Source organism: Lygodium microphyllum, chromosome 24 (genome assembly GCF_053477565.2).
Source record: "Lygodium microphyllum isolate KBCC chromosome 24, Lygodium_microphyllum_v1.1.10, whole genome shotgun sequence".
NCBI lineage: Eukaryota > Viridiplantae > Streptophyta > Polypodiopsida > Schizaeales > Lygodiaceae > Lygodium > Lygodium microphyllum.
The window spans coordinates 107,937,153-107,964,607 of NC_141158.1; the positions used below are offsets into that span (position 1 = coordinate 107,937,153).

Below are 27,455 nucleotides of genomic sequence, written 5' to 3' on the forward strand. Positions count from 1 at the left end.
TGACTATTTGGTGGATTAAAATGACTAATGACTACTGAAGAGACTTACAAATGTTACAAGACGATCTTTTTCATAATACTAAGAAGACAAATTGTTCAAGAGAGAAGTTGTGAAGAGAGGTATTTTTAAAAGCTAAAGAACAATGGGTTGATTGAGATAGAGAGAGGAAATAAAGATAGCTGCAAAAGTGGAAAATGGTAATAGAGACATAAGTGTATGATAAACTATGGTGATGTCTCATCCTAGAGTACTATAGAGTGCGGCTAAAAGGTAAATCAAATTGTTAAGATTTATGATTAACTTATACACACACAAACGTGTATATAAGGCTAAGGAGCTAAATGAAATAACTAACCTCTCTCTCTCTCTCTCTCTCTCTCTCTCTCTCTCTCTCTCTACAAGGACAAACTCATCATCAAATCCTTGTACATGGATTGCTACATGCCAAATGCCATGTGCATTGCCATAGGCCAACTCAAAGTTCCATCACACAAGTTGGAGATAGAAACAAGTAGAGCCTCAAGAGTCCCTAGGGAGGAGAGTATGCAAATTGTGCCATGTGGAGGTAGAGATGGAGGAGCATTTCCAAATGAGAGAGAGAGAGAGACAGAGACAGAGAGAGAGAGCAGATTGTTCTTGAGGCAACAGACCATACAATCAATGATAACTCTACATCATAGATATTTGGGCCACTAGAGATCCAAAGAGTCGAAGCATCCCTAATAGTTACAAGTGCATGGGACAGTACAACAAACAACCCTGACAGTTTTATCAAGGGGTAGCACTGCCTAGGGACATATAGACACAAGGACTATAAGACTAGGAGGGATATTCCTACAAAGGGCATAGAATATTAGTCACATAACGACCCAGCACCTTTAGCTGAAGGTGGCCCTACTCAGACCAAAGAGCGATTACTTAGATTCAACGACATGAGATGTAATTGGCCCACCACATCACCTCTTGTACCCACAAGATACTCGAGCTTATGCACACCTGGATCTTGTTATTACCTTATCATGCAATAGAAGCAGCCATTTCAAAATTCAAGCAACACTAAGTCCACTTGAATGATAAAGCTCCATACATAGGCTCTTACAGAAAAAGAATGTACCTGTGCTGATGTACCTGTGCTGAAGTGCATTTCGGGCAAGTTACAAAATAGAACAGCTTAATGATGACAATGTACCTGTGCTGTAAGGGCATTTTGGCCAAGTTGCAAAACAGAACAGCTTAGAAATAAGCTGCCCTTTATAAGCATGTTTTTGAACTCATGACACATATAAGTACACTTTGAGAGCTTGATCTCCCAAAGCAGTCCATAGTACAAAATTGGAAAAGCACTCTCCTCTGTCTGTCCCCACCAATGATTGAGAAGCCTGAGTTTGAGAACGCTTCTTGGAAAGGAAGACCACAAATTTGGTCTCTTTCAACATAATAGATTCCAAAATTTAACCATAGTCAATGCCTTCCCAGTGTCCTCAGCAAATTTTAATAAAAATTTTGCTGGAAAGTCAAGAAAATAATTTGAACTTTCCAAGTATGATGTGAGATCTCTGTGGATAGGGGATATAAGAAACTTGAAATGTAGGTCTTGATCAGTATCAGTAGCAGCCGCTGCACTAACAGTTTGGACTCTGGTGATTTCCAGCTAATCATTCTTTTTAGACACCAAAGTAGAACCACGGCGTAGCTTTCGTCTCCATGATGGCATTTTTCCTGGAAAGAGCTTTCGCAGCAGATGCTCCCAGATGTAACAGCTTATCATCATTAGACCAGCCCATAGAAGTAACTTGTGCCCAAAAGGTTGCGGTAGTGGTACCAACCTCAGCCAATCATTCAGAGTCCTAAACATGTCAGAGGTGATGACAGTAAAAAAGATGGCAGCAGATGTAAGTGCATAGAAGAATGGTTTGTTTTCTCGAATGCTCTGATTAAATGGATGGCCCATGTAGTTGACAGCAAATGTGGCTACTTGGATCATCATGTTTGCCATGTAAGAAACTGTATTGACCAGATTAGGTTCAAATTCAGAATCTGGCTCAATGCATTCTTCAGGCATATACTTCTCTGCTGCCTTAGTAACCGCAATAAGAAAAGTTATATGAATTGCGAATTGTCCTAAAAGTGATAGAAATACATAGGCACAGAAGATGTTTGGATGGGGTCGTTCAGCAGATAGAGAGTTAAGTGGCCGTGCATGTGATATAAATAAAAAGAAAGCTGCTGTAAAAAGTCCACTAATAGTGGCCTGTACATCTCCAAGCTTGACACCATCGAGATACATCACACTCAGTACATATGCCGTTGCAAGACAATTTAGCCCCAGAATCTTGAACATTTGCAGCGTGGTGACTAAAGTGCTTCTTCCTTGGCGAATAATGTCAATAGTTGGTTGCACTGAGGCATGCTTTGCAGTAAATGGAGAAGCCATTGATGCATCACCAAGCTTTACAACAGGAGCTGTTCTACTATCGCCTTCTTCTCCCATTTCATCAATCATTTTTTTCAATTTCAATCTTTGCTTTTCTGCTGGAGTTAGTTGCCGATTAATAGCACTTCCTTGAACAGAATTCGAGCCTTGCGAACTAACTGGGCCAGAGCCTATCTTCAGTGACCGATTCACGACAGATTTGTTTGTCATACTTTCATTTACTGCCAATGAGCTGGAAATGGATGTTGAACCAGTGCCACTCTTGACTTTCTTAACTCTACCTGCTTTCCCTGAGAACCAATATGCAGTCAGGGAGACCATACACCAATCTAAAACAGAGATGGAAACAATGACAACTGAAGGTCCAGATTTTGCACCATTCAAAGCAGAAGCAACAGCTTGCTTTGATGACTGCTCAGATGCAGGCTGGTTTGGAGGAATAGCATTCAGCAGCGCAACACCTACATGGGACTGCTTGCGACCAACGGTAAAAGGTACAAGATTATTAGAACAACACGGTAGTTTAAAATCCTTCCTTATATAGGATTCTACTGCACTTAATTGGTGGGATTTCTGGTAAGTGATTAAGAATGTGGTCAATTATGAGAACTGTCCAGTGGAGTGCTTGTTATGTAGATTAAAGACTGTCATGTGTTTAAGGGAGATTGACATACTTGCTTTAAGGCTCCAACATCATTTGTGCCATCTCCACACATCAATGCTGTACGCCCAACTGACTTAAGAGTTGTCAGTATAAGCTCTTTTTGATCAGGACTAACTCGAGCAAAAACCTGCAACAATTCAGCTCATCAACAGAAGCTTACAAAAATTCCACATTACGAATGGAAGGTCAGATGTGCATTAACTAACATAACCTTAATTTAAGATCAAAGCTATAAAAGCTTTTCTTGCATAGCATTTTAGTCAGTTCAAAGGGTTCAAAATGTTAAAGGACAGGATGGGCTTCACTACTTTCAAGCTATCAATGCCACATGTACATAACCCCTCAAACAATTACTGATGACACAGCAGGTACAATTCCCTAGCTGGATGCTTGTTGTCTTCTTACATCTATTCCCTAGGGTGCGTGCTTGACTGCAGCACCAAACTGGTTTGCAAGCAGCTTTCAAGTAGCATTGACGTGTTTAAGTTACAAACATGAATGTGCTGCTCCAACTGTCAGGTCAGGCAGTACTACAATTTTGTGAACTGTTGCACTCAAACAGAAATCAGCTCTATTTCATTCAAAACCTTGATAAATGGGATGACTAACTGCAAGGCTCCAGTTCGCTGAAGCATGGTGAAACTCTCCCCAGTTATGCAGAGATCATGGCTCATAGATAAAATCGGAACTTCTCTGTCTCTGCAATTTGACAAAGGAAAGCACACTGTATTAGCCATCTTTCCAAAGTCTGAAAAGAAATATAAAACATGTTCTTTTAGCAAAAAAGGTTTTACTTATAGGGTAGGATGTCTTTTTCATCAGGTGACAACCACTCAAATTTGTTGTCCGTTTTCTGTGGAGTCAATATCAATACAGCATTTGACAATATGTGTACTTGAGATGCCACATGGCAAGCAGTCAAAGCTTGGTCTCCTGTAATCATCACCTACATGGAACACAAGCACCTCATACCACAAACAAAGACACAGCACATGGAACTAACTGAATCAGAAACACCTGAACTTACAAGGTCATGTGAAGAATGCTTCAACTCCTTCAAGACAATGGCAGAGTCACTACGCAGAGGACAAGCAAAAACCTGCAAATAGCAAGCTTCATTCAGAACATGTTTGTGTACTGTCATGTATAACCAACTAAAATGCTGCTGTACAATACCGCAAATCCAGCAAAAGAAAGATCTGCCTCAACCAATTGTCGGTCCATATTACGTAAGTCACTGACCTGACAGATCCCAGAGGTAAGATTTCAAAATAAGTGTTTCCTTAACCAATACCCTTAGTCCAAACAAAGAAATACAGAACAAGAACATTCAGAGCAACATACTGGCATGTCTGGCAGTTTCTTGTATGCTAAAGCCAACACGCGAGAACCTTGACATGTGTAACGCTTATAAGACTCCACATATTGTGGAGGAACGTCAAGAAGCCTTTCTTGAATAATTTCTGGAGCCCCCTGCATTTTCATGTGGAACAGTGCTGCTTTACCAAGATGACCTTTTGCTTTAAACCCAGGGTTTTTTAAGAGCTCACATGAACATATATTTGCACAACTGAAAACAATACACAGGATCATCAATATTCAGTCCTAACAGATGGTTGAAAATAAGACAATGGCAAATGCATAAAGACCTCCTTGAAGCTTTAGGACTGAAGGAAACAAAAAATTAAGATGTAACTTGTTATCAACCAGACAGGAAGAAATGACGATTTTGCAGGAACCATCCAACCAAGAAACTATATGGCAGATTATTTAATCACTTAAACCAATTCAAGGTTTCACAGCAGGGCATGTATGCGTACCTGCATGCACAAGGTCTCTCACATTACAGAATTGGATGGACCACTCATAGGCTAAAAGCTGCTGTTTCAGCACCATTGAAGGTTACAGATAGCCTTAACAATGGACAATCAAGTATTCATAAAGTGGCAGAGCTGAACTATACTCACACAAGAGGAGAGAAGTAGATTGGGCTATGGAGGACGGATTCAAAGAGAGGCTGAGCAAAACAGGAGGAACTAAAAGGGAAGGTAAAGGGGGGGGGATCATGGACATGGCATCCTGTGAATGGCCAGAAACATATTTTCCATTTCTAGGAATGAGAAGGAATGGAAGTACCATTTTGGCTAATGCAAAACAGTCACATCGTGAGCCAATCATATAATCCCGGTATCTGCATCAGCCAAAACAGAGGGCTTGTTGCTGCGAAGCAAAAACCAACAAACCAAAGATCCGGGACAAGCACCCAAGCAATTGTTCCAGATAAAACATTTTAGACTTACTTCCAACAATGCACAAGCAAAGCCAAAAGCTTAATCAAATATTAACCAAACCCCAAACATTATACAAAGCTCAAATAGCCGACCTTTTGACCTTATATTTACAAACAGAGTTACCTTAACAAAAGTAAAGTAGGAACCCTGCACTTGCACTACTGTGGACATTCTTTTCAGGTGAGATGCAAAATGATGTCGCTGTATGATCTGGACTGGCTCATAATGACCCCTAGAAAAAGGAATTGCTAAAGTTAGAACTTAGGAGCCAAAGACAGAAGGCTCATGATCCATGTAATGCAAACAGAAGTAAGTCTCTCACTTCCTTGGGACAGCTTTCTCATCAGAAGTGTAAGCCCAATCAATTCCCTTCAAAGCTGCCTTCTCTAACGGGTCACCAACCTACATGAATCAGAAGACAAAGAGCTATCGTATTAGTAACAAATACTCAATAGAAAGTTTTCAACTTTCAGGAAGTACACTTTCAGGTCATACAAGTTTACTGTCCACAAATACAAGGGCATGACACCCAGCCAAAACTTGAACAGCTTGCTCAGAAATTTTCCCAGCATCTGTTTCAAGTTCTTCATTTCCATCAAGAGAAGCCACCCCTCGAAATTCCTGTTTCAAAACCAGGTAGAACCTGAAATAGATGAAATTTACACAGAAGGCAAAGCAGTCGGAGAAAAAAGAAGTCATGCAATATTTGAAGTACCATATCGTCACTTGTCAAAGTTCCAGTTTTGTCAAAACAGCAGACATCAACCTGCACATAAACAAGAAAACTTCATTTAGGATCTAATAGATGTACAAAAGAAGGTACTACATATACTAACAAGAAGCTAACAAACCTTTCCCGCAAAAGGTATGCGAAATGGCTCTGTGCAATATATACCCTTCCTTGCCAAAGCAATCAGTGATGTGTTTACTGCAATTGACAGCTCCATTGGCAACTCAGGTGGTATGACTGAAGTAATAATAAGTGAACAATTCAAAAAGAGCTTGTACTTGCTTCTTGAAGGATCCTCCAAACCCTGCAAACAGCTTTGTCAGATACTGAAAGCCTGATTTCCCTCCCTCCCTATACCCCACGATGAGCACTAATATTCCTATCCACGACAAGATCCAATAGCCAAGATATGAGCATTAAATGAGCCAACTTCCTTGAGGAAACAGTCGCATTGTGGATTACAGAGTCCTGATCATTGAGCACAAACGTAGTATCCCTTAGCATACATTTTGAGTCCATATCCAAGAGAGGAAAAAGAAAGAGACTTCTTGATAAGCAAGAGGATGATATATACCAGCTCTTCATAAGTCAGATCGCATACAGCTTGGAAAAGTTCCCCATCAACCCTTTCTGCTACATATCAAATACCATGCTCATCCCATACACCTATTGAATGATAAAAACTAAAATTGCAAGACCCAGGAGAGCATAAGGATATGCAGACTGAGCAGACATATCCTGGCTCTCATGTGTTGGCTATTGGCTTGGCTGAAGCTTTTCCACATCCTACTTTGCAAAGGACTTACACCTATTCACAAGGTCACCAATACCCTTGATAACAACAACTAGCACACTAATGTTATTAAGCAATACACTTGCTGGAACACCAACATGGGCCCAACCTGCACACATGATGTAACACAAATCATTCTAGCATAAAATGAGAAACAAAAAGTAATGGACACAAAGCTAACCCCCAAGCCATATCGACAAACAGGCTTATATCCCAGCAGTCTAGGACCAGCCCTAAGACTCGTTACAAGGCTTGGCATCCCAAACCACCATCTTGGCTTGTGGACGAGACAACCAAATGGGCGGAGACAACCAAATGGGCCTAGAAGTAAAAGTGTGGTGATCACACTCCAAATACACAAATGGACCCTTGATTCCTGTTTTACAGAACTGTTCAACCCACCTAGTCTTGGGCACAATCACCCCTAGTCTTGGGCACAATTACACCTAGTCAGTAAGTGATCCCTGGTCCCTGGCCATGGCCAATGATGCCCATCCTGTATGTACAAGGATGTAACACTTGTCACAATATATGAGGCCATTTGAAAACAGAACTTGTCTAGGAAACAAAGGCAACAAGCCACAAGTGCTAGGCGATTTCTCAGATCATCTCTTTAATTCTGTGCCCTGATTAAAGAAATTTGAAAAATATGAATGCTGATTTGTCAAGCCTATGGAGCTACTGTCAATGTTACAGGGACCCATTGTTTCATAGATTACTAGATCTTAGTATCATATATAATGACATGATTCAAGGTGTGTTCTCCTGATGTAAGTATCAAAATAGTCCAGGCAACAACAGGCATGTCAAACGAAATTCATAGTTAGAGTGAAACTAGGATATCCATCTTCCCTGCCGTTGCTATATAGATGAGAGAGGGCTGCGCATAGAATCAGATGACATGGGTTCCATGATACAGGAGAATCAAGATATTGTGATATTATGCTTTTCTAAATTGACAATCCTGTAACTACCCAGGTGCAAAATAATAGAAATCCATGTGTTCACAGTTGTATAGATCATTGAATTTCAAAAGATAATTTCCTGGAAATTGGAAAGGAGAGACAATGTCACTTATCCAGATTCTACATTAAAGAGCTCATTTTTTAGGAATGGGAATCAAGAGACCATGTCAGTTTTTTTTTTGCAAGTAAAATGTGGCTGATTATATTACTCAAAAAAAAAACCCAAAAACAAAACCAAAAAAAAAAAAAAAAACTGATTACAACAGAGTGCTCGTGCTCAAAGGACTAACTGGAGCTGATGCAAAGTCACCAATACATCACGTATACAAGCCTCTCAAGGCAGTCTAGGGGGGATGGGGGCAAGAAGCCATTGGGGGGGGGGGGGGGGGGGGGGGGGGGGGGGGGTTTATATATCGCCAAATGGGGCTGCCTGCCTGCATCACAAAGAACAGGCCCTGGCCACCCCAGGTACGCATGAAGTGACCACTGAGCTCCTAACGAGCCCTGGACTCGCCCTGCACCTAATCCCATCGGCCGCGGAGGGAATGGATGATGGAGGTTCATAGCTCTGCTAAGGTCGCAAGTGCTGAAAGTCTCTCTCTGCCGAAAGCCACCTGGCATCGCGCCTTCCAAATATGCCATCCAGTAAGACTCCCTATGATCTCCCATATCTCCGAGCAGTCTGCTGTGGGCTCCAGTACCTGGCGGATGGGTAAAGCCTCCAGACCGACCACTGCACATGACCCTGCCTCAATCATGAATATCGTGTCCTGCACCCCGGCCTCATAAAAAAGGTGACGGCCCTAGCTGCCTGCCTGCCAACAGAAAGCTCCCCATGAAATACACCCAAGGCTGGGCACTATACGTCGAAGTATACGGCATGCTCCTCTCTACACGAGCTGCGCCTCCTCACAAGACCAAAGGCAGTGCTTTGGGGTTTCTAGAGGCTACTATGTGCAGCACTTACAACCTCCCTCCGTCTGCATCTGGGCAAGCCAGCTTCCCACCGCCAAGCCTCCATGTGCCACCAGCCATAAAAAATACGACACCCTCCTTGGCCTCCAGCTATCCCATAGGCGGCGCCAAAAGGTCCGTCGGAAGGGCTCTGTGATGCTGTGCTCCGCCCAGGGCCTGCTGCATAACGGCGCCCAGTCCATATCCTCTTGCATCAATACATGTTTGCCAATCCTCGCTGTATACTCTAGAAACCTGGGTGGATTTTTGGCGACCACAAAGGCCGGCCATAGCCACTCTCTTGGATCCCACTCCAACTCATCAAGTAGTCTACCCTCCCAGATCCAAAGGCGCCACTCCTTGAGCTCCTTCCAGAAAACATAGGGTCCAGTCGCTAAGTCTTCCCTTGAAGACCCACCACCCGAATCCTCCTCCATGAAAGGGTGGCAATCCCCTCATCCTGTTGCCCTCTATCAAGGGCCAGACGTCCCCCCTCCTGAACGGTGAAGAAGGTCCCCTGGGGGGCGCCACCCACTCTACCTGCCACCTGAAGAGAGATGCCTGCTAGAGAGAACCTAGCTGCCCATACCTCCCCGGCCTCTATCGGCTCTCGTATCGGGGGGGCAAGCCACTCCGAGGGTATTGCTGCGTTTATCTCTCTTCTCCTCAACTCCACTCCTCTCATGCACCCTGATACTCGCTGCAGCACCTCCTCGTCCGCCATCCTGTACACCTCCCGCCATGTCCTGATGGAGCTAGCCGGGCCGGCCTCCCACCCAGCCCACTGGATGTGGGAGCGCTCACCTATTTGTGCCCCTTTCCTATCTTTGACCTGGATGTTCCAGATCACCGGCTGACGGTCTATTTCCTCCTGGCAACCTGGGGGGCTCTAGATTAGGGCCTTACGGAGGCCCTGCCACACATGGAGTAGGCTCCACAGGAAAGGTGATCTAGATTGAAGTGAAGATCCATCTCAGGGACGGCCTCCACTCACCACCAAGCCTCGGTTTACAGTCCTGAAGGCCCTCCTGCAGTAAGACCTTCCAGGTTTGCCCGCCTGGTGTGAGACCGTGGACAACTAGCTTTCCCAAGAGGGCCATACTCTGATATTCTGGGTCTATGATCCCAAGCCCTCCCTCTGATCGATGTCGTATGATGGTCGCCCACGCCACCTTGGCCCTGGAGTCCCTAGAGCCATCAGATCCAGACCAAAGGAAATTCGGCACTAGGCGGCAAAGCTGCCCTACGCACGATGAGGAGAAGCACCAACACGAGGTGATGTACTAGGCTGTCGCTTCAAGAACCTGATTAACCACCAGGGCTCGACCGGCAAGTGAGAGGCGAACCGTGCTCCAATAGGTCAGTTTCCTCCGAATAGAATCTAGGACAGGAAGAAACTGCTGGGCAGGAGTAATGTCGAGTCCCACCTGGAACCCTAGGTATCGGACGGTCTGCCCTCTCCTCACCCATCTAAATCCCAAGTGGACGCCCCACTCTGTGCTAGATTCCGGGTCTGTGAGGAAACCAACCAACTTTCGCCAGTTGATTTTCGCACACGTTGCAACGCATAACACATCAAGAGCTAGCCTCATTCTCTCCAGCATCGCCTCATCGTCCTCTATGTAGAGGCCTATGTTGTCTGCGTACTCTGAGTCTAACAACTCAGTCTCCTCTCTCACTGGAAGTCGAAGGCCGCATGGTCCACTCACACGTGACCTGAGGAAGTGAGACATCGCCTCTGCGAAGAATAGGAACAGGTATGGGGCCAGGGGACAGCCCCGTCGGACCGATCTCTCTAGCCCAAACTCCTCCCCTCGCCTTCCGCCTATGAGAACCCTGCTGGTGGCTGATCTATATAGGCCGGAGACCCCGCGAATCCAAGCGTGGGGGAATCCCAACTTCACCATGGTGCCCTCTAGGAAATCCCAGTCCACCCTGTCATAAGCTTTCTCGAAATCCAAGAGTAGTACTGCAAGTCTTTGCGCACTGTGCTGAGCCCACTCTATCGCCTCAAAGAATGTAAATACATTGTCTAGGATGCTCCTATCTTGGACAAAGCCTGTCTGTGTGTCATGAATGATATCTGGAAGCACATGGCGTAATCGCCTACCAATCATCTTTGCCAGAGCCTTATAGGCCACTGACAATAAGGTGATCGGTCTCCACTGGGAGAGCTCCAACCGGTCTCCCCCTCTGGGGAGAAGATTGATAAGGCCTGCCAAGAGCCTCCCTAGCATCTGTCCTGAGGTGAAGATCTACTGGAAAGCCCTCATTAGGGGGTCCTTCACCACATCCCAGTAGGTAGTGAAGAAAGCCATAAAGAGACCATCCTCCCCCGAACATTTCTGCCCATCCTGTGTATGGAAAACCTCCTCTAGTTCCTTCTCTGTGAAGGGGGCTAGGAGGGCGTATCCTATCTCCTCTGTGACGAGGGACGAGGTGTAATCCCATACCTGTCGTCTCCATCTCTGTCCTCTAGCTGAAGCTGTCTCCTGCTAGAAGAGGCATGTGTAATAGTCGATGGCAATCTCCATCACCTCATTAGGGCTAGAACGGGTCCTCCCATACTGATCCCTAAGGCTGCGTATCTGCTCTACCGCGGTGCGGGGCTGGTACACTTGGAAGAACTCCCTGCACATTGTGTCCCCCTTCCGCGCCCAAAAGGCTGCTGAAGTGCGGAAAGAGAACTCCAAGCGCCTGTCCTCTAGGCCAGCAATGGCTGCACGCACGCGCACCTCCTGTGCATGGAGGGTGGGGTCCCTTGGTGCCTCCTACAATAATCTCTGCATGGCTGCAAGGTCCCGCCGAGTGCTCTCTCCTCCTCCCAACACTGCTGCCTGGCCTGTACGGCTGCCTCTTGGCAGATTCTGCTTGACTCGGCTAGGACCTTTGCAACCTCCTCTGCTATCCTGTCCCTCCTCACCCACTCTCTGGTCCAAATCTACTCTATCTATCTCGACAACTCCACCCTCCTATAGATCGATTCAGGGATCCGACAGGATCGTGTATCTAGGGCGGATGCTGGGGGATCAAGTGCCAGGAGAACAGGGCAATGATCGAATAACGTGGTGCCTGCCAACTACTCAATCTGGCCTCCACGAGAGCCTCCCCACTCTCCCACATAAAACCTGTCCACCCCCCTCCAGCAAGGCTCCACCTAGCCGCCTGTATCCCCATGAGAAGTCCAACGACCTCTCCCTCCTGTGGAAGGCAGGGTCTTTCCAGGCATCGCATGCTCTGACTGCAAGCAAAAAGACCTCCCATGCCTCCTACTCCTCCCCAGCCATGCCCTGGTAGTTTCTTCCTCTGCCCTGCTGGTCCTCCAAAGCCTCCAAGTTGTTGAAATCTACTCCAACAATCCAGGAGTCCACCTCTAGGAGTCCAGCTGCAATCTCCACCCAGAACCTGCTGCGTGCCCTAACCTCCATAGGGGCATAAACATTGAGGACTCCAATACACGAGTCCCCAATATCCAATCTGATCCATAGAACCCTTCCTGCCACTATCGTCCCGTGGTCTCGTACACAAGTGGTGAGACTCGGGCCAATAGAGGTGCATACGCCTCCACTCCTACCATGGGCACCTATGGTGTGCTCCCAGTAAGTATGCGAGCTGCCCGGAAGTACCTTCCCAATCCGCTGAGCCTGGGCGAGAGTCTCCTGCTGAAGCAAGATGTCTATCTGTCCAGCAAGGGCAGGCTGCAACTCCTGCCGAACAATCAGCTTCCTCGAGCCACGTACCCCACTGTAGTGGAGACTGTTCACATTCCAGGATGCAAGATGTTAACTCATGGAGAAACCTATGACTGACCGAACAGGCATCTGTTCGGTGTGGATGCTGCAGATGAGGAAGAAAGACTGTGAGACATGCACGGGCGTTTTGCCGCCGGTCTGGATGGTGAAATCCAGTCCCCCATGGTGGCCCTCGGCTGAACCATAGGGGTGATAGATGCTCTAGGTGGTACTATCAATGCATCTATCAGCCATGCTGAAAAACGCGACTCTATACACTGGTAGAAGCGGGCCGCTGTGCCGGGGGCCACTTGATCACGTCCCTCGGCGCTTTCCACTATGGGGGGCCTCGAAAGATAATGCTCAAGTGAGGGACGTCGGCACCAGCCCACCAGTTAATGCCCATCATGCAACCTGGCCACTGTTGTGCAAACACTGCTAATCCTTCATCTCCCATCCACTGGGAGATGTGATCCACCACCTGACTCTTCAACTCCTCCTCAATCTGTGTGGTCGTCCACTCCTTTGAGTAAGATGACTGAAGAAAACAGGCGTAGTTTGTCCATCCGGTGGTGCTAGTAGGTGGACCTTGCCCCTCCTTGACTTACGAACTACGAAGATCCCCACCTCTAGAGGTAGTGGGAAATCTCCGCGCTCCGCAACTCGCAGGTAGGACCATGGGCCACTGCGGAAGAACTCTTGTGGCAGTAGCTGTGCCTGTCTCGGGAAAGTATAGCGGGTGGCAAGGGCAGATGAGCTGGTGGCTATGTGGACGGGGGGAGACTGCTGGTGTGCAGAGGAGGTAGGTGTGTGTGGCTCATCCCCTCCTGTGGGAGGAGGGGAGGTGGGTCTGGGGGGGCTCACCTGACCTAGGTGCGGATCAGGGGGGGTGATGGGGGTGAAGAGGATCGAGATATGGTGGGATGGTTGGAGATGCATGGCGGGTGTTGGGGGTTTTCGGTGTGTGTGTGTGTGTGTGTTGGGGGGGGGGGGGGGGGGGGGGGGGGGAGGGGCGGGTTTTGGGGAGGGGGTGAGGGGCCTGCAGGAACTCAAGCGAGACAGTCTATGGCACATGTGGAGAATGTGGGGGGCTACAGTCCTATCGGGTGGGGCGGACAAGGGGGGCTGTGGAGTGCTCTGCCGAGAGGGGGCCGCTCGCCCGCCAACACCCTGCTGAAGAGGCTGGTTCTGAGGAGCTGGCTGCGCCCCCCCTTGCCGTCTCCCCCTCTGTCGCCTCTGGACCTGTGTGAAACCGTCAGCGTCCACCTCCGGACCTGTGGGCGGAGCCGCCTTGGCTCCGAAACGCGTACAAACTGCTGCTTGATGTCCAAAGTCGTGGCAGTGCAAGCACTGCCTTGGTTGCCCAATCACAATGACCTGCAGCCTAAAGGAGTGCCCGCCTGCCTCAATCTCTAGGAACTGTGGGATATTCTTGACCTCTTTCACTGCCACCCGTACCTTTGGGACCCCTGCAACTATCACTGCATCCGCGAAGGACGCGGGAAGGACAGTGCCGAAGAGCCGCCCAAAGTCTTCCACCAACTGGCGATACTCAATCACCAGGCCGAGGAAAAGAAGGGTGACCCGGTGCCGAAGAAACCTGATGTGGAGTGCAAATGCCTCCACAATAAACCACTGTACCAAGGGACCATGTATATGACCCCCTTCGTGGGGGCAGGGCGGACGCAGGCGGCGCACAGGGAGCTGGCAAAGGGCCCTAGCGAAAGCAAGAAAGATGGGCGCTGGTGGCTGTCGATGGCGCTGGAGCACGACGAAGCGACAGGACGGGGCAGGCCGGGGCACAACGAACAGGCGGATGAGTGGTCATGGATATGAAGAGTTTATTCTTGATAATGAAGAAAAAACATCTGATATAAGATGCCAGGACCAGAAACATCTTAACTTTGTAGAGGCAGTGCACATGCATAGGGAAAGTCTTACTTCTGAAGTAATGAACAGCATCTAATCCCATTACAAAAGAATTTACAAAGACTAGCCCAACATTGATTCTAGAGCAGGCCAACAAGTGCTTATGTGTTTTCAATATATGCCAAAAACCATCCATTTTTACAAATCATCGAATTTCAAGGCATCATCATGCACCCAGGAGCACATAAAATTAACACGAGTGTCAGAACCTTCAAACTCTGAAAAGATGCAACAAAATCAGCATTGACCGACTGCCTTTTCTTCGAAACTTTCTGCTGTCAATTGAGGAAAATGGAATTTTTAAAATTAGAAACTGTAGATTTCTAAAAGGTGAAGATAGTACCTTTTTCAAAACATAGCCTGCCGCAATCAAAGCGAACACAACAAGAAAACATATGAAAAGACCACTTTCCCAATTGTTAGCTGTTACCTGCAACCAGGATTTAAGTGATTCATTTACTAGCACCATAAAAAGGAAAAATGTGATGTTGGACATCATACAGAAATGCAACATAAATCACAATGATGCACAAAACCAGTTTTCCTACTGTACCCGTTCAGTTGAAAACAGTATAGTCCGCATCAACTTCCCCTGGCTGGTCTCAAAACCTGTGCGCAAAACAATGGCTAGGCATCCACCATCAGGAGTCTTCAAGTGCCCACTCTGCAATACCATTGACATTATATCGCCATACAAGTTATTTAAGGACAATGATTCCAAACAATGAAGTAAGAGTTTACTTTGGTTTTCCCAAATTGAGCTGAAAATCATTTCCAAGTAATTATAAGTCCATCTAGGAAGTCAACATTTGCCATGAATTAATTCAAATTTTTCATTTCCTGTGTAGCAGCTTGCAAGCACTAACAGCATATGACCAGCAGCCAGCAACTTCATAAGTCACCAGAAGCCAATAAATGCAATTTGTGCACTGGAGCGCATTGGTAGGGAGCACTGATGGATCATGCAACTAACCACCTACTTCATGTACAAGTGTCATTCAAAAATACATTTTCATAAAAATTATTTCAAGATATTTTCCTATGTAGCAAGCACCTAACCGTATGTGACCAACTACTTCATAAGCGAAACCTAGTTCATGTGCCACAAGTGTGGCACTGAAATTCATTTTCTGCAGCAAACTGACATTTCTTGCAAAAAAAAACAACAAAGTCTTTAGTCCAGTTTTTGGCCTAAGTGTTTGCATTCACCAGAACCAATGACAACAAGCTAGTTCTACACCAGTCCAATGTCTGCTTACAGCTTTTCATCATAGGAAAGGACTAGTATGAATCCAAGGCATATCACATCTGAATTGAGATACCATATTTATTTGAGGATTTTTGTTAAACCTACACTAGCTGAAATCTAAATAATGAATGCAGGTGCCTTGTGATGAAAAAAGTAACAGACCCAAGACATCCTCAACAGCCACTGATTCTCCAAAGTTCTGTCAACTATTTGACCACAACAGATCATCAAGTGGTTTGATCATCACAGTCCGACCAATGAAAGTAGATTTGTCAGATTTAGACAAACACCTTCCTGTTATTCAACAACATGAATGCAACAACAAAAGTACTTGAATAACCAAGCCTAGAAATATTGGCTGCAGATTTCCAAAGTATATGACAAACCTTTTCTGATGTATGCTGCAAGATTTTGGTACCGCCAAAGAGCACATGATTCTTATCTCGTTTCAGTGATAGATTTTCTCCTGGTTGCCGGCCAGTGATAGACACCTGAACATGCTTACGTCTTGAGATAGCTGGAGTTACTTTAAATGCTTCAACTGTGTAGTCTTATTGCGTTTTTTGTGAGTTTAAATCGATTAACTGCCCATGTCATGTGCTAGAAGAGCAATCAAGTTCTAGTGCTTCAAATGATAATAGCACAATTAGGTGAAGCATAGAATACCAGTTACCTTCCACTGAGGAGTAGACTCCCCTGTGAGAAGTGCTTCATTTGTTATAGCATTTCCTGCCAGAAGTAGCATGTCAGCAGGAACTGTCCTTTCATCAGCACCCTGTCCAACTTGACGACCAATAGAGACAACATCTCCAGGCAAAAGATCAATGCCAGATAATTTCACCCATCTGCCAATAGTGTGAATCAGTTAGCTTGATGCACCTACAAACTGCAGCGGTCATAATCTTTAGTTATACTGAAGCAAGCTCTCTAGCATGTCTGATGATTTTCTTCACCTAACCAGGACAAGCCAAATTGAACAGGCAAAACTTTCCACAGCTGTACCATGCAAACTTTTCAAACATGCATTTCAGTCATTTCTTAAAAATATTTGATGCAGTCCTATGTCCTCCCTGTCCAGTTAAAAATAAATGTGCTCTTGCATCAGGTGGCCCTCTGCTATGCTCCCCTTGCTGGTAATCCTTCTCCAAGTTCAGAACAGTTTCCTTTCCCCCCATTTGCTGATCTCCGCCTCATTTGGGAAACCTTTCCAATGGATTTTTAAAGCATGCTAGTTACATATTTTGAACTATAAGCAGTTTAATCATGTGCAGTACCAATTTTTCCACAGCTCAAAGCCACTTGCCTCAAACTTATGCAGGGTGGGGGTGGAGTAACTGCATTATACTGCTGGGAGATGTAGTGATGCAGACTTGGAAAAACTCAGATCTAACCCCTTCAATACATCACATCGGCCATATGACAACGCAAGTACAGTGCTTCACAAACTTGATGTTCTTCATGACAAGGCAAAACAACCACATTGCTACCAAAAAAACAGCATCCAGAAAAACTAACACAAACTTGATGTTCTTCATGACAAGGCAAAACAATCACATTGTTACCAAAAACAACATCCAGAAAAACTAACAGAAAACAGCTATATTACAATAAAGAGGGTGCTTTCTGGACAATCAATGTTTTTTTTTTTTGGCAAATAAAAAGTGGCTGTTTATATTACTTTAGAAAAAACCCTGAATACAAGGAAGTGCTCATGCTCAACAGACTAGCTGGAGCTGATGCAGAGACACAAATATATCAGATGTACAAGCCTCTCAGGGCAGTCTAGGGGGGGTGGGGGCAAGAAGACATGGAGGGGGGGTGTAACGCCATTTGGGGCTGCCTGCCTGCATCTCAAAAAACAGGTCTTGGCCGCCCCAAGTGCACATGAAATGACATCAGAGCTTTTGACAAGCCCTGGACTCACCCTGCACCTGATCCCATCGGCCACAAAGGGAGTGGATCATGGAGGTCCAGAACTTTGCTAAGGTTGCCTGTACTGAAAGTCTCTCCGCCAAAAACCTCCTGACACAGCACCTTCCAGATATGCCATCCAATAAGACTCCCTATGACCTCCCATACATCAGAGCAGTCTATTGTGGGCTCTAATACCTAGCGGATGGGTAAAGCCTCCAAACCGACCACTGCCTACCAGCAGAAAGCTCCCCAAGAGATACATCCAACGCTGGGAGCCATGCGGCAAAGGATACGGCATGCTCCTCTCCACACTAGCCGCACCGCCTCGCATGACCAAAGGCAGTGCTTTAGGGTTTCCAAAGGCTGCTGTGTGCAGCGCTTACAGCCTCCCTCCTCCTGCATCTAGGCAAGCCAACTTCCCACCGCCAAGCCTCCATGTGCCACCAGCCATAAGAAATACGATACCCTCCTCGGTCTCCAGCTATCCCATAGGTGGTGCCAGAAGGTCCATCGGAAAGGGTTCGTGATGCTGTGCTCCGCCTAGTGCCTGCTACGTGACAGCGCCCAATCCATATCCTCCTGCATCAGTACATGTCTGCCAATCTTGTTAGAGTACTCTAGGAACCTCAATGGCTTCTTGGCGACCGCAATGGCCAGCCATAGCCACTCCCCGGATCCCACTCCTGCTCATCAAGTGGCCTACCCTCCCAGATCCAGAGGCGCCACTCCCTGATCTCCCCCCAGAAGACAAAAGTGTCTAGCCGCCTTGTCTTCCCCTGAAGGCCAATCAGTCGGATCCTCCTCCATGAAAGGACAGCAATCCCCTCATCCTGCTGCACTCTATCAAGAGCCAGACGTCCCCCCTCATGCACGATGAAGAAGGTCCCAGGTGGAACGCCGCCCACTCTACCTGCCACTTCGAGGGGGATGCCTGCTGGTGAAAACCTAGCAGCCCATACCTCCCCAAGCTTTATTAGCTCTCATATCAAGGGAGCAAGCCACTCCTGGGGTATTACTGCGTCTATCTCCCTTCTCCTCAACTCCACTCCTCTCTGGCAGCCTAATACTCGCTGCAGCACCTCCTTGTCCACCATCCTGTACACCTCCTACCATGTCCTGATGGTACAAGCCAGGCTGGCTTCCCATCCAGCCCACTGGATATGGGAGTGCTCGCCAATCTCCCTTCTCCTCAACTCCACTCCTCTCTGGCAACCTGATACTCGCTGCAGCACCTCCTCGTCCACCATCCTGTACACCTCCTGCCATGTCCTGATGGTACAAGCCACGCCGGCTTCCCATCCAACCCACTGGATGTAGGAGTGCTCGCCAATCTATGCCCCTTCCCGATCTCTAACCTAAGGATTCCAAATCACTGGCTGACAGTCTATCTCCTCCTGGCATCCTGGGGGGCTCTCGGCTAGGGCCTTACGGAGGCCCTACCACATGCGGAGCAAGCTGCGTAGGAAAGGTGATCTAGGGGGAGTGATCTGGGCTATCGTGAAGACCCATCTCAGGGACGGCCTCCATTCACCGCCAAGCCTCAGTCTACAATCCTGAAGACCCTCCTGCAATAGGACCTTCCAGGTCTGCCCTCCTGATGTAAGGCCGCGGACTACTAGCTTGCCCAAAAGGGCCATACTCTGATACTTTGGGTCTATGATTCCAAGCCCTCCCTCTGACCGATATCGTATGATGGCCCCAAAATCCTTGGAGCCGTCTAATCCAAACAAAAGAAAGTTACGTACTAGGCGGTGAAGCTGCACTGCACAGGATGAGGAGAAGCACCAACACGAGGCGATGTACCAGGCTGTCGCTAGGAGAACCTAGTTGACCACCAGGGCTCGGCCTGCTAGTGAGAGGCGAGCAATGCTCCAGTAGGTCAGCTTCCTCCGAATAGAGTCGAGGACTGGGAGAAACTGCTGGGCAGGAGTGATATTAAGTCCACCTGAAACCCTAGGTAACCGACAACCTGTCCTCGGCTCACCCATCTAAATCCCAGGTGGACGTTCCACTCCGTGCTAGAGTCCGGGTCTGTGAGGAAACCAACCAACTTTTGCCAATTGATTTTCGCTCCCGCTGCAGAACAAAACACCTCAAGAGCCAGTCTCACTCTCTCCAACATCAACTCATCGTCCTCTATGTAGAGTATTGTATCATCTGCATACTCTGAGTCTAGTAACTCAGTCTCCTCTCTCACTGGAAGTCGAAGGCCACATAACCCACTCACTCATGACATGAGAAAGTGAGACATCACCTATGCAAATAGTAGAAACAGATACGGGGCCAAAGGGCAGCCTTGCCAGACCGATCTCTCCAGTCGAAACTCCTCCCCTCGCCTACCACCTATGAGAACCCTGCTGGTAGCCAATCTGTAAAGTGCGGAGACCCCATGGATCCATGCCTGGGGGAAGCCCAATCTTACCATGGTGCCTTCCAGGAAATCCCAATCCACCCTGTCATAAGCTTTCTCGAAATCCAAGAATAGTACAGCCAGTCCCTACCCACTGTGTTGAGCCCACTCTGTCGCTTCAAAGAACGTGAATACATTGTCTAGGATGCTCCTATCCTAGACAAAGCCTATCTGTGTGTCATAAATAATGTCTGGAAGTACAGGGCGTAGTCGCCTACCAATCATCTTCGCCGTGCCTTTTAAGCCACTCACAATAAGGTGATCAATCTCCATAGGGAAAGCTCCAACCGGTCTCCCCCTTTGGGGAGAAGACTAATGAGGCCTACCGAAAGACTCCCTCGCATCTGTCCTGAAGTGAAAATTTCCTGGAAGGCCATCAATAGGGGGTCCTTCACTACCTCCCAGTAGGTAGTGAAAAAAGCTTTAGAAAGGCCATCCTCTCCTGGGCATTTCTGTCTGTCCTGTGTATGGAAAGCCTCCTCTAGTTCCTTTTTTGTGAAGAGAGCTAGGAGAGAGCATCCCATCTCCTCTGTGACTAGGGACGGGATATGATCCCAAACTAGCTACCTACATTGCTATCCTCTAGCTCAGGCTGTCTCCTGCTGGAAAAGGCGCCTGTAGTAGTCAGTGGCAATCTCCATCACCTCGTCTAGGCTAGAACGAGTCCTCCCATAGTGATCCCGAAGGCAACATATCTGCTCTCCTGAGGTGCGAGGCTGGTGTACCTGAAAAAACCCCCTGCACATCATGTCCCCCTTCCGCGCCCAAAAGGCTGCTGAGGTGCGGAAAGAGAACTCTGAGCGCCTATCCTCTAGGCCAGTGATGGCTGCTCGCACACGCACCTCCTGTGCATGGAGGGTGGGATCCCCTGGTGTCTCCTGTGATAATCTCTGCGTGGCTGCAAGGTCTCGCCGGAGTGCTCTCTCCTTCTCCCAGCTCTGCTGCTTGGCCTATATGGCTGCCTCCTGGCATATACTGCTCAACTCGGCTAGGACCTTTGCAACCTCCTCTGCAATCCGATCCCTCCTGCCCCACTCCCTGGTCCAAATCTGCCCAATCTGTCTCTTCATCTCCTCCCTCCTATAGATCAAGTCAAGGATCCAACAAGATCGTGTGTCTAGGGCAAATGTTGAGGGATCAAGTGTCAAGAGAACCGAGTAATGATCGGACAGCGTGGTGCCCGCCAACTGCCCAATCTGGCCTCCGCGAGAGCAACCCCCACTCTCACACATAGAACCTGTCCAATCGCTCCAGCACAACTCCACCTAGCCGTCCGTATCCCCAAGAGAAATCCAGCGACCTCTCCCTCTTATGGAAGGCAGGATCTCTCCAGGCATCGTGTGCTCCTACTGCCAGTAGGAAGACCTCCCATGCCTCCTGCTCCTCCCCAACCATGCCCTCGTAGTTTCTGCCTTTGCCCTACTGGTCCTCTAAAGCCTGCAGGTTGTTGAAGTCTCCTTCAACGGTCCAAAAGTCCACCTCTGGAAGTCCATCCACGATCTCCACCCAGAACCTGCTGCGTGCCCTAACCTCAGTAGGGGCATAGATATTGAGGACTCCAAGGCATGAGTCCCCAATATCCAATCTAATCCATAGAACCCTCCCTGCCACTATCGTCCCGTGGTGTCGTGCACAGGCAATGAGACTCGGGCCAATAGAGTTGCATACGCCTCGGCTCTTACCGTGGGCACCGATGGCGTGCTCCCAGTGAGTATGCGAGCTGCCCAAGAGTACCTTCCCTACCCTGCTCCTGTAGAAGTAAGATGTCGATCACTCCGCCAAGGGCAGGCTGCAGATCCTGCCGAACAATCAACTTCTTGGAACCACATGTCCCACCATAGTGAAGGCTATTCACATTCCAAGATGCAAGGTGTAAACTCATGGGGTGACCTGTGACTAACCGAACAAGCATATGTTCGGTGTGGAAGCTGCTGACCAAGAAGAGGAACTATGAGGCATGCGGATACGCTTCGTTGCCAGCCTGGATGGTAAACTCCATTCCCCCATGGTAGCCCTCGGTCGGACCATGGAGGTAATGGATGCACTTGGTGTTATCACCAAGGCATCTATCAACCAAGTTGAGAGGCGAGACTCCATACACTAGTAGAAATGGGCCGCACTCTCACATCTACAGGCGCTCTCCACTGTAGGGGGGCTCGAAAGATAATGCTCAGATGAGGGACCTTGGTCCCTGCCCACCACTTGATGTCCATCATGCAACCCATCCACTACTAGGAAAAAAGTGTCAGTCCACCTTCTCCCATCCACTGGGAAATGTGGTCTGCCACCTAGCTCTTCACCTCCTCTACTTAAGTCGTCGTCCAACCTCCTACGTGAGAGATCTGACAAAAGGAGTAGTTTTGTCCATCCGATAATGCTAGTAGATGAACTTTGCCGCTCCTAGACTTGCGTACCACGAAGATTTCCACCTCCAGGGATAGTGGGAACACTCCGCGCTCCACAACTCTCAAATAAGACCACGGCCCACTGCGAAAAAACTCGTGGTAGCAATTGCGCCTATCTCGGGTAAGTGTGGCGGGCAGCATGGACGGATGAATTGGTGACTGTGTGAGGGAGGAAGGGGAAGCTAGACTGCCCATGGGTGGAGGATGTCGGCGTCTGGGGCTCCTCACCTCCTATGGGAGGGGCGGGGATGGGTGGGGGAGGGGTCACCTATACTGGGTGGGGATCGGGGGGCCCTCGAGTGAAGCGGCTTGTGATGCCTTTGGGGGGATGGATATGTAGACCTATGGACCTGTCGGGCAAGGCAAGGAGGAGGGGGCTGCGTCGTGCTCTGCTGAGGGGGGACGCTCGCTCTCCTGCTCCCTGCCGTGGCTGTGTCTGAGGAGCTCCCCGCAGCCCTCCCTGCCGTCTCCCTCTCAGTCGTCTATGTACTCGTGTGAAACCGTCCGCATCCACCTGTGGGCCTGTCGACGAAGCCGCCCTAGCACCGAAGCGCGTACACTCTACTGCCTCGTACCCAAAGTCATGGCAGCGCAGGCACTATCCTGGCTGCCCAGTCACAATGACCTGTTGCTTGAAGGAGTGTCCGCCAGCCTCAATCTCTAGGAATTGTGGGATATTCTTGACCTCTTTCACTGCCACCCGTACCTTTGGGACTCCTACGGCTGTCACTGCGTCTGCGATGGAGGCGGGAAGGATAGTGCCGAAGAGCCATCCAAAGTCTTCCACCAACTGGAGATACTCTATCGCCACGCCGGGAAAGAGAAGGGTGACCGAGTGCCGAAGAAACCTGTTGTGGAGTGCAAATGCCTTCACTGTGAAGCCACTATACCAAAGGACCATGTATATGATCCCCTTCGTGGACACATAGGGTGAACTGGCCAGTAATTCAGGTTGCGTTTGCCGAGGTGAGCCGTACCATGAAAATCCCTTGGCCCATTAGAACCGCCTCCATGATCTGCATTGTGCCGATGCGCAGTGTGGAGTGGAGCCAATCCCGAAGCTGGGCCCTAGACGGGGAATGTCCTACTACCTGACCATAGATCATTGTTTCCTTTAGCTCCAGCTTTGTAGCCCGAACGGCTAAGAGCTGCTCCTCAGAGAGGATGGCGTGCAAGGTATTTGGCTAGGGGACACTCGTTAAATGCGCCGGTGTCTAACCAAAGGTTTCCATTGCGCGTCCCTTCTAAAAAACTACCAATCACGTGCAGTGCTACTAGAGGGGGGGGAAGTTGCTGCAGATGGAGGGAGCAATTTTTTTTGGGGGGGGCGGCCGGGGGGGGGTGTGGGTGGGTTGGGGTGTGTTAGGATCTAGCGTAGGGGGTAGCCTGGCGAGGGGGAGGGGACAGCAGGGCAGGGGTGGGTATGGCGGGGGATGGCAGCGCAAGGGGGCTAGGCGGGGGGGCAGCACCCCACAAGGAGGGGAGCTGGCAGGGCAGATGAGCCACGGGGGAGGGAGATGGTGGGGGATAGGATGACGGGCGGGTGAGGGGGCACGATGGCGACGGGCAGGTGAAAACAGGGGCGGGTGCGAGGAAGAGGCGGGGGGCTGCCGCGATGGAACAGTCGGAGCAGGGGGCAGCAGCGCGACGTGACGGGCGGAGCTCTCTGTGGGTGTCTGCTCCCAGGTGGACTATCAATGTTACTGTTTCCCTACCTAAGTATACGGCTAAATCAGTCAGATGTCATCAGAAGTCAATATAAGATAATTTCCTTACAAGATTCAAGAGTAAGATTTAAAAAGATGCCACAAGTTTGAGTTTTGAGGTCCTTACTTTCCTCCACGGTGGACCATTAGTGTTTGGCTGTCAACCCGCACCCTTCGAAGCTCTGTCAATGTCTTTATACGGCTCTTCACCACAGTAGATTCAAATAAAACCAGCATGAAAAGGGTGAAAATGCTGTAATACCAATACTCATCAAGACACCAAAGGCCAACGCAAAAAACCTGCAACCAATATTGTATACTACAATTAGCATAATTGACTCTAAATCCAGCCACTGAGTACACATGCACACACTCTCTCGCTCTTTTGTTCTCTGGTTTTCCATTTACTGGAGTGACACCCCAAAAGGGGTGAATAGCCACATACAACTAACCAAGAAAAGTGAAAAGTAAACATAAATAACCATACCGTGATCTAATACAGAGGTACAAAGTTGACATTTCTCATTGGCCAGGATGTCCTAGGCATCATCAAAGGTGAGCACACAATCATCCCCTTCTAGTAGACGAAAGCAGGTACCAGGAACATATACTCTCCTTCAAAGTTGCACCCACATACACGTGCATGCATGCAGGCAGGCAAGCTGGCATGTGTGCAGGTGGGTGTGGCAGGTGGGTGGATTCATGAAAGAGGGTAAACTGATAGCTCTTGCTTGTGAATTTTGCCCTCATGGATGGAAACCTTCGCAGATTATATTTAAGGTTGGCTCAGCTATCCAGAGCCCTCAACTATTTCAGTTGTTAAACCTTCCCTTTCCTGAATTCTCCCCTTTTTCTCTCTTATTTGAGAGGAATGTACATTCTTCATCCCATTTGAGAACTTCCACAATAGAGAGTATGTGCGGGTGCATACACACATGTGTGCACACTTATGTATGTACATGTTAATGTGCATAGTGGTTGGCAGACGTTCCTATGTATTTCTAAATAACACACATACATCTCTGTTATGTGTGTGTATATATACAAATATATCAATCAAAATTGTGTGGGACAAACCTGAAAAACAAAGAACGGCTCCATGCAGTGTTCCTTCATCAGTTGTTGGAATGTAGGCTGAGGGAATTCAAACCTGTCGTCCATGAACAATTGACATCAACACCAAAACAGGATAATTCTGAGGTTCAATTTACGCTCCAGTCAAGAAATAGCTTACATGTTCCTGCCCCATTTGTTTGCAGCAGCATGAGCTTTGGCATCTGAACCATAACCTGTACTTCGACTATACTCACCAAAAGTATCTTTCGTTGGATACGTTAACTTCTGAAATTTATGTAGCTCATGCGAAAAAATAAACCGTTGCTTTCGAAAGTCAAATGAGATTTCATCCTCCATTGGTAAAGCAGTTGCTAGCTGCCTCACAGTCAGGCCCTGATAGCCTTCTCGGCGCTGCCCATCTTTTTCACCAACAATCTGCAAAATAGACTCACAACAGTCACAGCTCTGCACATTCATAGCGTACATAAATATTTCACCCCCCTCCACAAAGCTTGCATTTGTCATAACCACGAAAAGCGCAGATATACAAAACATGGACACATGCTCTAGTAACACCACTGGCCTTCTTTGCTTCACCAATGTAGAATTTTAAAACATGCATCTGATAGAGAAATCACATATGAACGTGAAAACGGACTAGGAAAATTAGGAAGGTCCAAGGTAGTCATGTAAAATTCATACTATATGTTTAATTCACAAATACATACATATGGAACATACACAAGAATTTTGCAAATAAAATATGTTGTTTGGTACGTTCACTGAAAATCACAATTAGAAGAACATACATAAAATGTGTAGCTTAAAATATCATGAACTAAAGAAAATAACAAGGCTGTAAGTAAAAGTCTTAAGAGTTGAATCCCAAGAGTCATGTTCTATTTTAAAAGGTGGCATAGAAAAACGCAAGTTCCAACTCATCATATTATGACAAGACTCAAGAGTTCAAAAACATTAGTGATCAAATCATGTAGAATCCTCAGCCTCAGATTTGGATACGTCAGTAGGGACAGAGTTGCTATGACTAGAAGAAGCCTCAAAACATCAGTAGGAACAGAGTTGCTATCACTAGAAGAAGCCTCAAAACAGTCACCAAAATCACCGTCACTCAATGATCACATCATGTAGAATTCTCAGCCTCAAGAATGAGGCTCAAATACATCAGTAGGAAGAGAGCTGCCCTCACTAGAAGACTCACCAAAATCACCATGACCAATGGCATTCCTGTCCAATCATCATCATACTTGGGCTCTCTTATTGAAGCATCCTTTTAAACAAGAGCCGTTGCACAAGAGAAGGTCCTAGGACCTAAAGCCATGAATCACAAAGGTCCTAATGGCAGATGTGGTTCTCACAACTTAAGGAACAACTCGACCCCCCTTACGAGTACGTGAGACCCGGCACTCTTCTCTCTAACAACTTCATGTAGAGGTCCCTGAAGATGGCCTCTTGCTCCTCATTGTATTCTCTGTTTACGCATTTTAAGCATTGCCCAAGACAACTTCAGCTCATTGACATTCACCTAAACGTTACAAAATTTTGTACATCAGATCTTACTCATAATCATTTTATTTAACAAGCTGAAAAGATTTTGAAATGTACTAAGTTACATGTCTAGGCATGGACATCTCAGGCAAGGTGCATAGCATACACAACCACAATCAAGGGTGTTGTTATAGAGGTAGATGAAGTGCGATAGCTGCTCAAATGAGCGATGAGTACTATTGTATGCACTCAATGAGGTAACAGGGAATCATGCTACACAACACACGAGTTTTCACTTTGAAAATATGCTTACTCTTATAAGTTTTCATCCCATCCAAAGCACCCAACATATATACACAATGCAAACGTAGAGGACTAACGTATAAAGGGGCATGCTTATGCAACAATTTGCCACTTGGGCAGCATCAACAAGGTGTGTAATGCAATGGACAATGCAACATGAAAGGGATGTCAATGTTGAAGACAAGAAGACAAAGCTGAAACTTGCATGTATCATGTGGGTAAAGCAACCCCCTCTCTGACCATGGATTTCAATGCCAAAAGAAGAGGAGGAGCTAATGACGATCTTGTGGAGCTGAGAACCTGATGAAATGAAGAAGGCTCATGTAGCCTTATGTGAAAGTAGACCTAACACCCATCAACTAGTAGAGTTGGAAGGAGAATCAATCATTTGGGTACTAGGAACATGCCCGTACTC

At 47.5% G+C, this 27,455-nt stretch overlaps 1 protein-coding gene across 1 annotated transcript in view; it reads right to left on the reverse strand.

Annotated features, from left to right (window-relative positions):
- Positions 1-1,044: 1,044 nt before the first annotated feature.
- PDR2 (phosphate deficiency response 2) overlaps positions 1,045-27,455 on the reverse strand; it is a 115,678-nt gene continuing 89,267 nt past the window's right edge. The window contains exons 3-22 of the mRNA XM_087664994.1: positions 25,410-25,666; positions 25,253-25,325; positions 24,303-24,475; positions 16,414-16,585; positions 16,127-16,231; positions 15,045-15,155; positions 14,835-14,921; positions 6,241-6,423; positions 6,105-6,155; positions 5,885-6,010; positions 5,712-5,791; positions 5,513-5,621; positions 4,443-4,571; positions 4,275-4,340; positions 4,126-4,197; positions 3,893-4,044; positions 3,686-3,797; positions 3,109-3,225; positions 2,812-2,905; positions 1,045-2,724 (exon numbers count right to left, since the gene is read on the reverse strand). Of these exons, the coding sequence (XP_087521120.1) occupies positions 1,652-2,724; positions 2,812-2,905; positions 3,109-3,225; positions 3,686-3,797; positions 3,893-4,044; positions 4,126-4,197; positions 4,275-4,340; positions 4,443-4,571; positions 5,513-5,621; positions 5,712-5,791; positions 5,885-6,010; positions 6,105-6,155; positions 6,241-6,423; positions 14,835-14,921; positions 15,045-15,155; positions 16,127-16,231; positions 16,414-16,585; positions 24,303-24,475; positions 25,253-25,325; positions 25,410-25,666 (3,342 nt within the window). The 3' untranslated portion in view covers positions 1,045-1,651. The remainder of the gene's footprint in view (positions 2,725-2,811; positions 2,906-3,108; positions 3,226-3,685; positions 3,798-3,892; positions 4,045-4,125; positions 4,198-4,274; positions 4,341-4,442; positions 4,572-5,512; positions 5,622-5,711; positions 5,792-5,884; positions 6,011-6,104; positions 6,156-6,240; positions 6,424-14,834; positions 14,922-15,044; positions 15,156-16,126; positions 16,232-16,413; positions 16,586-24,302; positions 24,476-25,252; positions 25,326-25,409; positions 25,667-27,455) is intronic.